Source organism: Callithrix jacchus, chromosome 6 (genome assembly GCF_049354715.1).
Source record: "Callithrix jacchus isolate 240 chromosome 6, calJac240_pri, whole genome shotgun sequence".
NCBI classification, from domain to species: Eukaryota; Metazoa; Chordata; class Mammalia; order Primates; family Cebidae; genus Callithrix; species Callithrix jacchus.
Genome location: NC_133507.1, coordinates 143,249,470 through 143,261,910, shown reverse-complemented (window position 1 = coordinate 143,261,910; position 12,441 = coordinate 143,249,470). Strand labels below are relative to the sequence as shown.

General features: G+C 41.0%; 1 protein-coding gene across 4 annotated transcripts in view; it reads left to right on the top strand.

Moving 5' to 3' along the window:
* Window positions 1-12,441, top strand: part of EPHA4 (EPH receptor A4) — a 153,793-nt gene that overhangs the window by 64,396 nt on the left and 76,956 nt on the right. For all 4 annotated transcript variants that reach the window (XM_078329179.1, XM_008999563.5, XM_035305880.3 and 1 more), the window contains exon 4: window positions 5,023-5,178. In XM_078329179.1, the coding sequence (XP_078185305.1) occupies window positions 5,023-5,178 (156 nt within the window). The remainder of the gene's footprint in view (window positions 1-5,022; window positions 5,179-12,441) is intronic.

Here is a 12,441-nt window from a genome sequence, read left to right as displayed (position 1 = left end):
TATGGGGAGTCTATGGGTTAATGTTCACATCTTCCCCAAAGATGGCTGGCGCTGGCACATTTTTACAAAAACTTCGAAAGCTGTAATGCTCTTTGACAGATACTGTTTCTTTCCCATCATTTTTTTCTTATATTATTAACATAATAAATAATCTAACAACAAGTGAAAAATTTATCAAAGAACTAATTTAATAATGGCCACTAAATGACTTTGATATTTCTAACATAGATTCCTAAGCATACTGTATATACTATGTATCCAGTACAGAGAAGGCAGAGTTCCCCATGGAAGCTTTCTGGTCACGTGTGCCTAATATCATGCCCACAGGATAGGGTTGGGGAGATCTAGAAGCCTCTCTGTCAAATATTTTATGGGGACCAGTTTGCATAAATGGTTCAGATTCTCCTTAGAGAATCAACATCAGAATTTCCAGACCTTCAGGCGACTCTACATTACAATGAAAATTTGTTACCTGGAAAGGTAATTTTTAACCCCCCATTAGTGTCCATTTGTTAGTACTTTAGCCCAAATTAAGTTTTCAGAATTAGCCAGCTGGCTGAGAGCAGTACTTCAAGAAGTGAACCAGATTCTTCTAAGTAGATTCAGGATAAGTTTTGAAAATAGGTCCTTGGTGATTGTGATACATCCTCCTTCACTTTCAGTGCCCTGTGTTTGCAAAAGTGCATGTGTGTGCACACAGGAGCACACACACAAGGTTTCATGCTGTAGCATTGTCTGATAGAGATATAATGCAAGCCACATAGATAATTTTAAGTGTTTTAGTAGCCACATTGCAAAATAAATTTTAAAGGTGAAATGAAATTTAATAATTTGAGTCTACATTCAAAATATTACTTTCTTTTCTATTTTTTTTCCTTTTTCTCTTTTTTTTCTACCTGCAGACAAAACATTGCTTTCAACATGCAATCAATATAAAAATCGTTAATGATGTTTTACTTTTGGGATACTAAGTGTTTGGTATCTGGTGTATATTTTATACTCACAGCCAGTCTTTATTGACCAGCCAGATTTCAAGTGCTCAATAACCACATGGGGTGAGCAGTTATGTTAATGGACAGTGTAGCTCTGGAGGGCCTTGAACTGGAAAGTGGGTCACAGAGAGCAAAGTGTGGCTGCTTTCGTGGATGATGAAGGCAGCAAGGGGTTGGGCTGGGGGCACAAAGAGACGTTAAGACCACCCGCAGATCCTCACCCCTCCTTTAGAACCAAGTCATATTTTTGCTGAAGATCAGACCTAACTCTAGGTAGCTTAAAATTTTCACATAAAATTTTTCAGAAAAACATAAGTTTTCACTGGAGTTAGATGCTTGACTTTACCACTTAACTATATTACTGAAAACCCTATTTCTGCATCTGCAAAATGGGAACACTGATAATGCCTGAAGCTCACAGAATTATTGTGACAATTAAATGGACTAATGAGCATAAAAACAATAAACACTCAGTGAACACTTGATACTTATTTTCCCAGTTGCTGGTATTAGCTACTCTTAGACACTAAATTAGTTTTAAAATGAAGTATAAAGACAATCAGCTACTACCAATTTTTCTATATTTCTTAGAAAGCAGAAAAATGTCATAGCCACATAAAGAAAATGTTTCAAATAGTAGGTATAATTAGCTCATTAAATTGGGCATTATTCTGTCATGTACACACATCAATGCACCAAAAATCCCAAAGATGCTACATTACCAAGACTACTTTAAAATTCAATGTTGTTATGGTAGTGGGTAAGCCAATGAAAGGAAAGAGTTGGTTCTTCCTCCTTCTCCTTCTCCTTCTTCTCCATCTTTTTTAAATTTAAGGTCAGCAGAAAGAACTAATTAAAGCAAAGGTAAAGGAATTGAATGTAAAGTTTGCATCACACATGTGAACTAATCTTTTCTCCATGGTATATCTAGAAGATCTAGTAAGACACCCATTCAAATGGTTTATTAACTAGTGAACCTTCAGTGGAAATAGGACAGGAGAAAGTTGTTTCCTGCTCACAAAGTCATTAGTATTCAGAAATACAGGGTAGCAGTTCTCACCTTAAATAGAAGGATGAGAAATAATAACAGTCAATGCTTGTTACGCCAGGTACATCTTTCACAAGGGTTTTATTTAGAATGAAAGAGATAGTGAAAGTTTTAAGATGCTAGTAAGTAGTGAATAAATGTGGAACGTACTTACACATTTATGCACCACGTGCTGGAGGGCTATGCACCACATAGAGCAAAGAAATGTACTAAACCATCAATTTACTAGGTCATTTTAAATGTAGGCAGCACAATGGCTATGTGTGTGAAAAGCCACTACCATATTTTGAGAGAACCTTTCTAAGAATCCTGAAATATTAATAACATGGTCTTAATGTGGTTGAAGACAAAAGAATGTGTTAAGGGTAGCAAGGGCTGCCGAGAATAGCACAATGACAATTTTGTATTTTCTGCCTGTGCTTACAAAAGCAAAAGGAAAATGAGAATAAAAATAGGGTGTTTAAAGAACAGCAGCCTTCAATTTTCTAAATTGGTATAAAACTGTATTTCCCAAATGAATTCACATTATTTATTCCTGATGACATATTAATACCAGCTTTGGGGAAAAACAGAAAAAAGTATAAACTTGCAAATGCACTTTTTCTTAAATCCACGTACTATATATACCGAGTTTTTGCACTGTAAGAAATTTAATGAAATTGAAGGAAACGTTTTCCATTTTGACTTTTGTGAACAATAGTTTAATGTTTTAACTGGAAGTAGTCTTATCAGAATAGCTTTTCAAATACGTGATTTTCACTTTGTGATGATCAGTCACTGGACAATTTTTCATCCTTCTTGATCTTCCACTCCCACTGTGAGTTTTGATTTTGATGCTTGACGAAATTGAGGGGTGCATGAGAATCAGTCAGTAATATGCAGTTTTCTGCAAACATTCAGATGTGAAAAAAAAAATGAAAACATTTTTTGCTTTCTTCGAAGTCTTGAGTTGCCACGAGTTGCTTTTGTCGACTGCAACTGACTGAGTGACAGGTGGGACCCAGTGGGTTTGTGTTCCTCTTCAGAGACTCATTGCGTTTGATGTGGGAAAGCTGGGCTTGACCCCCAGTCCTTCCTGCCAAAGTCAAGGTTTCTGATTTTAATCAAAACCCTAGGGCCATCTTAAGCACGACCAAAAAAGCACCTTGCAAGTTGAACCTTATCTAATTATGCAATGTGTGTAAACTGGAGACACATAAATCTCAGTCATTGGAGCAACTTGTTTTTCTAAGATGCTTCGGTCCAGTGAAAGACTAAAGCAAATAAGGGAGAGATTGATCTCCCAGCACTTTTATTGTCGGAGCTCCACATGTCATAAAGTTTTGGCTTGTTAAAGGAAATTCCATAAACAACTTCAATTAGAATGAAGTAACTGTGTACCTTTCTGAGCCACTGCTAAATTCCCTTTCCTCTTGCCATCACAAGAGTATGATTAAGAAAATGCCAACAGGATATGCAAGGGGGTGGAACAGACTTCCACTGGAAGCCATACAGATGCTTCATGGATGAGTAGCAGCAATGCAATGATGGCCCTATCTCCACAGAGAATCAGGCAGCATCGTGGATCTCTTTCTAGTACTCGTTTGAATAAGATCTGCTGCGTTGCTAGCATAGTTACTCTGTTTTGGCTGCCAGGCTGATGGAAAATGTGATGGGCCCTTCTCCTCGCTGCTGTTTCTGATAGTATAGACACATCCCAAAGACACGATGAATGAAAAGAAACGAGAGTGAATCATTCTGGGAAGATTGGGGTCACTGGCACATTTTCTTTGAACCTCTGGTGCTATGAAATAACTTTATTCTTGATGGCCTTGTCTTTGTGGGTTTAATGCTGATGGTGTTGGTCAGATTTTATTTGGGGTTGAAACACATTTCAGAGGTAATCAGGTGTTGGTTAGTTTTTATTTGGAGTTGAGACAGATTTGAGAGGTGATGATGAAGGCCACAGGGGAAGAAAAAAAAGTGAGGAGCAAGACCCTAGTCGTTATTTTTTATTATGAGTGTTCGCAGAATTAGTGAGTTTTTCCACACTAGTAAAAGCAGTCCTTGGTGTCAGTATGATGACAGTGTCAGTATAATGTTTATGAAGATGAAGTCATGGAAAGCGTGTCAGGTGTATAAAAAACTATATAGCCCGTGTTTCCTATACCAGCCTCCTGAGAGGTGTGTGCCTTGTGGGGGAAGGGTGCTAGAAAAATAGAAAGAGGGTTTTATTGACTCAAAAATAGACACAAAATATTCATTGATCAAAAAAAAAAAATCTTAGCATACTATATTCCAAAATCTACCATTGACGATTGTTATGATTTCACCCTGAAACTGAGACCCCATGCCTTACAAACTCATCTTTTTCACTTGGTTGCCTTTGTTGGTCTTTCGATTTGGTTCTTTCTGTAGCTGTCATTAGGAAATAATCGCCAAGTAGTTTTCTTGTTATCACTTGGATATACTTCCCACTGGCTGGCTAAAGGCTACACTCTGAAATTCCATAGCATGTGACTAAGCATACAAGCTTTGAGGGCAGAACCCTTGGGGTCAAAGCTGGGTGCTGACACTTACCAGATGTATGGTCTTGTGCCCGCAATTAACTGCTCAAAGTTGAAATTCCTCACTTCTAAGGTGAAGATAATGCCTGCCAGAAAGGGTTGCTGTAAGAGTTAAGCAGCGTAAATGTGTATAAAGGGTACCCGGCAGATAGAAAGGCATTTAGTGAACTGGCTGTGCTTTTACTTTATTCTGCCAGGTTTAAGAAAATGTCTTCCCTTGGACTTCTTGTCACCTGACCAGGAATATTAATGGCCTTTAAAGAGTGACTATAATCAATGAACGGTTTTGGTTGCATTACCTGCATTTCAAGCCACATGATTGCTAATGATTACCCAGAATGTCTCCCTTCTTCTGAATCAAGGAGGTGGCTTTGCATTTTTGCTTTGCTGTATTTGCAGTGGTTTATATTTGTTTGCTTTTCCTTCTTCCCTGCAGCTTGTAAAATTGGATATTACAAGGCTCTGTCCACGGATGCCACCTGTGCCAAGTGCCCACCCCACAGCTACTCTGTCTGGGAAGGAGCCACCTCATGTACCTGCGACCGAGGCTTTTTCAGAGCTGACAATGATGCTGCTTCTATGCCCTGCACCCGTAAGTTGTATGCTTGTCTCTCATGCCTGTGATGCCAACAGCCTTCATTACCACCTAGGGAGTCCCTGCCAGATCTTCTCCCAGAATAATCATGCAGGGGGCACATGAGAACAAACATGCATTCTTTTTCAATCATAGCAGTGATTGAAAAAAAAGGATCTTTCCCACTGTTTCTGGTTGCCTTCAGTGTGCACAGCTGCCTACAGACTACTCGGTGGAGAGGAGATTGAGTGTTCAGAAGTTGTCTAACAATGTAATTAGAGCTGAGATTGGAATTTATAAGTGGCTTTGCCATGGCACTGAGGACTCGGGGAAGCTTGACAACTGGCAGGAGAAACAGGTGGATGGCAGGGTTTGGGAATGTGGTTTCAGTCTGTAAAGGGCAGCTCAGTGTGCAGTGAGATCATCGCTTATGATGTCATTACACCTCTTCCTTCTCTACTCATAGTTTTGTATTCAAAACACTTAGGCCCAAATCCTAATAAATGCTTGTTTAATGATAGCACTTAATAAGTGAGGGTTAAAGAATGGATGAGGCTGGCAAGCTTGGTATGAAGAGCAGGAGTCAAGAAATCTTTTCTCACACTTTATATGGACAGTGTTCCTAGGTGTTACCATTGTTTTCATGTACCCTTGGGGCTTCACAGACCCTACAATGGCCATGACCTTGATCCGAACAGGGAGCATGGGGCCCATGCATTTAGTTCTGTTAGATGAATCTGTGCTTGGAGGGATAGCCTCATGGCTCAGCTCAGAGACCTTTTCCAGCCTGGTGTTGTGTAGCTGGGTGACTGTTTAGTCTCTTCTGTCTGTCTCTCACCTGGAGAATGGAGTTAATAGCAGTACCTCCTAATGGCTGTTGGTATTAAACAGCCTTATGTTGTTTATGTGCTATGTGAAGTGCATAGGATGATGCGCTTTCATATATTTTAGCTTTGGCTGAGAGGGGTGGCTCATGCCTGTATTCCCAGTACTTTGTGAGGCCACGGTAAACAGATCACCTGAGGTCAGGGGGTTGGAGACCAGCCTGGCCAACATGGCAAAACCCCATCTCTACTAAAAATACAAAAATTAACTGGGCATGGGGGTGGGCACCTATCATCCCAGCTACTTGGGTGGCTGAGGCTGCAGAATCACTTGAACCCAGGAGGCAGATGTTGCAGTGAGGCGAGACTGAGCCATTGCACTCCAGCCTGGGTGACAAGACCAAAACTCTATCTCAAAAAAAAAAAAAAAAAAGCTTTTGTTACCATTATGACTATTATCATCTTCCTTCCTAACTACTACAAAACGCATGTTGGCCAATCTGGAGCTAACAGCTCTGCAAATAAAAATTTTTTGGGGGCGGTATTTGGGCCTCTGTGAGACCGTTGTCTAAGGCAATCAAGTCTTACCTTTAAAAAGACTGGAGTAAGATTCCAGGTCTCTCTGACTCTATACTCAGATGGCTGTAACCTGCAGAGCTTCTTTCATAATGAGAGACAATGATGATGATGATGACAATTTTATATTTATGCCCGGGTAATGTATTAGGTACTTGAAAAATATCTTAACATATGGTTCATGTTATATGAAATCTGTAAGGTAGGTACAATTTCCATTTTATAGAAAAGGTAACTGCAATCTCAGAGGTTAAGGAACATGCCCAGGATCACACCCTACCTTGGACAGAGATGTACAACCTGAAGACTCACATAGTTTCTATTTACTGGGAGATTCTCTTTCCCGCTCTCCCAGGTTAAGCATAAACATTCAGAGTTAAGGAGAACCCTAGGATCAGCCTCGGATGTAACTGTAAAAGAGATTACGTGCAGTGGCTCGTGCCTGTAATCCCAGCACTTTGAGAGGCTGAGGTGGGCAGATTACTTGAGGTCAGGAGTTCAAGACCAACCTGGGCAACATAACAAAACCCCATCTCTACTAAAAATACAAAATCAGTCAGGTGTGGTGGCATGAGCCACCTCTGCTCCCAGCTGCTCAAGAGGCTGAAGCATGAAAATCACTTGAGCCAGAAGGTGGAGGTTGCCCTGAGCCGAGATTGCACCACTGTGCTCCACTCCTGGATGATAGAGGAGACTATCGTCTCAAAAAAGAAAGAAAAAAAGGACTGGTGCCTTTTATCTGTGGTTCCAGTCTTGGGAGACTGAGACAGGAGGATCGCTTGAGCCCCGGTGGTCAAGGCTGTAGTAAGCTGCGTTCATATCACTGTACTCCAGCTTGGGTGACAGAAAAAATAGGCGAGGATATTTTTTTCTTTCTTTCCTCCTTTCCTATGCCTCCATAGACTAAGTACTTTCTCTGGGTGACCACTTTTGTTTTGAACTGTTTAAGTCCCAACTTTTTTCTTTTCCAGTGTAAGTATTTTCATACTATGTTACATTTCTGTGATTAATTTAATAATAAACTCTCCATCTTTAACCACACCTGCTGCCAACAATTTTCTTGTGGGAATCTGGGGCACAATAGCAAACTCATGGGGAAGTATTTGGGGCTGCCATTTTGATCATTGCCCTCAATTTGCATCATGTACTTCCCCACTTATTTTCCATGCAGATAAAGCCTTCTCTAGCTTGAGATTTCATTGTATTATGAATGTCATGAAATGTATCTCTGATGGCAGTAGGGCCCGGCTCTTTCTCCCAGGTATTCTTCAGTTTCGTAATGCTGACCTGTTTAGCATTTAAGGGGACCATGTGCCCATCACGTTATTACTAAGTCTTGCGATTTGGGAATTTAGGAAACCTTCAAAGATGGCCATATGCTTGTGATGCTGGAACATTTGATGTATGTGTAATAAGGGTGTGGTAGTTGAGCCCTTGGAATTGTATCTTTCTTAGGAAAAACTGTTAGCTTGATCTTAAGGATGCAAAGGGAAAAGAGAAAATTTGACTTTAGCATATGGATGGACCAAAAAGTCTAAAAATTAAAGTAACATTTGCATGTTTCAAAAGTCATTTTCCACAAGGTTAAGGAAAGGCTGGCGGCTTTTTCTGTCATTGTTAAAAGGTCCATGAAAATACCTGCCCTTGGAACTCCTTCTCCTACACTTCACTACTTCAAGGTCTTGTGAATTACTTTCCTAATTTATTTATTCAAATTTTTTTTAGACTGGGTCTCACTCTCACCCAGGATGGTGTGCAGTATTGCATTCTCGGCTCACTGCAAACTCCACCTCCCGGATTCAAGTGATTCTTCTGCCTCAGCCTCCTGAGTAGCTGGGATTACAGAGGCCCACCACTGCCCACCATGCCCTTTTTTTTTTTTTTTTAAGTAGAGATGGAGTTTCACCATATGGGCCAGTCTGGTCTTGAACTCCTCACCTCATGTGATCTACCCACCTAGGGTCTCCCAAAGTGCTGGGATTACAGGCATATGCCGCCAAGTCCGGCCCTTGTGGATTACTTTAATGGTTATCATGTTCCACTTACTTTACATGCAGCGCTTCAGTTAAGAGGAAACAAAGTGCTGATGGCGATACCATCGACTTGCTGATCAGATCGCCTTGGCTCTGACCCCTGACCAGCATTGTGATGTTGAGAGAGGGTTTACCCTCGCCAATCCCCAGTTTCCTCATCTGCAAATTGGAATTCTCACCATCTACCTCTGGGGCTGTTTTAAGAATAAAATAAAAAAGTTTGCAAAGGTCTGGCACCTAGTAGGGATCTAATAAATGTTTGTTGTCTTGCCCTTTTATCCCCGCTAGTCACTTCCTTCCCCAAACTACCTCCATAGCAGGTTGACAGTGTATCTCACTGCCTCTCTATCAGTGATTTTCACCCTTGACTGCATAATTAAATTACCTGATGGCTTCTGATGGCTGCCCTCTACCCCAGGGATCCCAGGGGCTGCAGGGAGGGTTGGAGTACGACTCAGGCATCAGTATTTTCTAAACTTGGCCTGTGAGTTATTGTACAGTTAAGATTCAGACCCCTCCAACAGAACTACATTTTTTTTTTTTAATCGAGACAGGGTTTCACCAAACTGGCTAGGCTGGTCTCAAACTGCTGGCCTCATGATCCACCCACCTTACCTTTCCAAAATGCTGGGATTACAAGTGTGATCCAGGGCACTTTTTTTTTTTTTTTTTGAGATGGAGTTTTGCTCTTGTCACCCAGGCTGGAGTGCAATGGCACGATCTTGGCTCACTGCAATATTTGCCTCCAGGGTTCAAATGATTCTCCTGCCTCAGCCTCTGAAGTAGCTCGGATTATGGATGCACGTGCGCCACCATGTCCAGCTATTTTTTTGCATTTTTTGTAAAGACTGGGTTTCACCATGTTGGCTAAGCTGGTCTTGAACTCCTTACCTCAGATGATCCACCCGCCTTGGCCTCCCAAAGTGCTGGGATTATTCCCAAAGTGCTGGGATTATAGACATGAGCCACCGTGCCCAGCCAACAGAACTAAACTAAACTTTTAAGTATTTTTTTTAACTTAAACCTTAATTGCATAAGCCTCTTAAGACTTCCTCTGAGATATGGACCATCAGGGAAGTGACTATACTTTGCTGATAATCCATATAGTAGTAAGTCAGGTAGCAGAACTGGATTCTAATTCTTAGCCTGTGGCTCTTCCTTAGATATGTCCCTTCCTGGTGAATATAGTGGACCTGTATTGTCTAGTACAGTAGCCTCTTGACACATGTGGCTATTTAGTCTTGAAGTCATTAAATTAAAATTCAGGTTCTGATTTAAATTTGCCACATTTTGAAAAGCTCAATAGCCTATGTGGCTAGTAGAGACTATACTGGACAGCAGACCCAGAGCATGTTTCTGTCATGACAGAAAGTTCTACTGGACAGTACTGTAGTAGACATTGCAATAGAGAAGACAGTGCGAGTTTTTCAAAGAACCTCTTGTTCAGATGACCCGCAGAGTAACCCTCCCTACTCACACCCTGCCTCCAGCTTTATCGGATTCTCTTGACAAGATGTAGGGATGGGAAGGAGCATAAACATCAGGGATCCTTTCAAACTGATTCCAGTCTCTAATCAGTTCTTACCAGTTGGTTAAGCCAGGTGACAAACCCAATTCCCTTGTGCTGACAGCCATGATAATCAGGCACCTTCTTTGTTCATTATGCTGTCTTTAACCCCAGCGTTCTTATGCAGCCCTGCATTTAGTGATCGCTCACTGTGACGGCACACTAATGAAGAAATAAAACACACTATCTGAGACTCATTCTTCTAGCCGAAGAGAGACTGTGCTCCACTGGCTTGTAAAATCAGGTTTTTGTTCACTTGGAGAACGATTAGACCAGGTGAATACAAGAAGCATCGGCTAATTTAGAAGGAAACTGCCTAGGAAGTTTGCACCATCACCACTGCTGGAGAACTTAAGCGGATTTAATAGTAAACAAACTTTACCTTTGGGAGTACTTTCGATGGAGCCTCTGGTTAGATTAACATAAATGGCTGCCTGTGAGATGGACTGAGATGTTTCTATGGAAGCAGCATCTGAACATTTTCTATAAAATAGCTCATGAGTACTTAGAACAGGGAGTTTAGAACAGAACTTTTTAAACATTAACATACACAAAAAAAATCACATGGAAATCACCTGGGGATGAGGAGGACAGAGGTTAGGCCTAAGATTCTGTCTCTGACAAGTTCCCCAGGTGAGGCTGAAGCTACTGATCTGCGAACCATCTTTAGGTAGCAAGGATTTAGATTCCCTGCCTCATGGCTCTCAGGAGATAGGAGATTCTGTTTTGATGCCTGTAACTTTCAGACCTGTTCTTCAGCTCAGCGATGACTGTAGAAAGAGATCTCATGGATTCTGAACATTCTCCCTTAATGAAAATGAAATACTTAATTTGTCTCCTGGATAAAGAAAATTCAGCCTGGGTAGAATCACATAACCAAATGCACTCACTGTGGATTTTTCTTTTTTAATTTTGCTGTTGTTTGTTTGTTTCTTCCAGAATCCTCACCAAGTTACTGCCAAAGAGCAGAAATGTGAATGTTCACCTTAGACACCTGTATCAGTGAAGAGCAGCAACAGGCTTTTTTTTTTTTTGGCAACATTGCCAGGACAGGCACCATTATTTCTGCACATTCAGGGCCGCCATTAAAGCTGATGGCAGGATTTTGATTTTATGAATCATTTCTTAACAGAGATTTTGATGTAATTTTTATTAATGAAATTAATGTCCTTTAATTCTGCAGATTAACAAGCTCCTTCCCTTCTCCAGATCTCTTTCTCCTTGTTTCCCTTCCCTTTCTTCTGGAATGCAGTCTGGTTATGAGCAGGGCTGGGCATGGTCAACTGCACACCCCTGCAGGAGGACTTCTGGTTGTCTTCATGTAGTTGCTTGTTCAGTGATTGTAGTTGGAAAGAGCTTCTTTTCCCCCACTGGGAGGCTGAATCAATATTGTATTTAAAGTAACTTTCTTTTTTTGTTTTCTTTTTTTTTTTGAAACAGAGTCTCACTCTGTTGCCCAGACTGGAGTGCAGTGGCGCTCTCTCAACTCACTGCAACCTCCACCTCCCGAGTTAAAGCAATTCTCCTGCCTCAACCTCCCGAGTAGCTGGGATTTAGAGACGTGCACCCCAAAATCTGGCTAATATTTTTGTATTTTTAGTAGAGACTGGGTTTCACTATGTTGGCCAGGCTGGTCTTGAACTCCTGACCTCAAGTGATCCACTCGCCTGGGCCTCCCAAAGTGCTGGGATTACAGGCGTGAGCCACTGCACCCTGCAATAAGGTAACTTTCCAACCCCTTATTGTGTTTCAAAATGTGCTAGAAAAGTACCTTGTAAAGGTAGTAAATTGGCTTTGCATATCTAGAAAAACGTAGCCCATCTGTCATTTTGCCACCTTGACTTCTGAGCACTATTACCAGAGTGGTCTTTCGTATTTTTCAATTGGAAATCTGTCCTTGTGCTTTTGAGCACTCTTTATTTAACTTGTTTGATGAAACTTATTAGAGCCTGGTGATTGGGAACACTCTGCAAATGAGAGATTATTATTTTAGATTGCCAAGTTGAAGGGCCTTCACGAATCTGTCTCCAAGTAAACTGCCTTGAATAATTCAGTCAGCTGTGCCAAACAAACAGTGATGGATTGATACTTAGATGTGGCCCAAAATATTCCAAAATTGCAGCTTTTAAGACAATTTATACTAGGAAAGCTCACAGCTAATGAGGGCAGATTTACTAAGATCTATGACGAAAGGTCCTGATTTGAAAAAGCTTTCTCCAGGTTTACATTATCAAGAAATTGAAACAGCCAAGTTCCAAACAACAAACATCACTTACTTTGT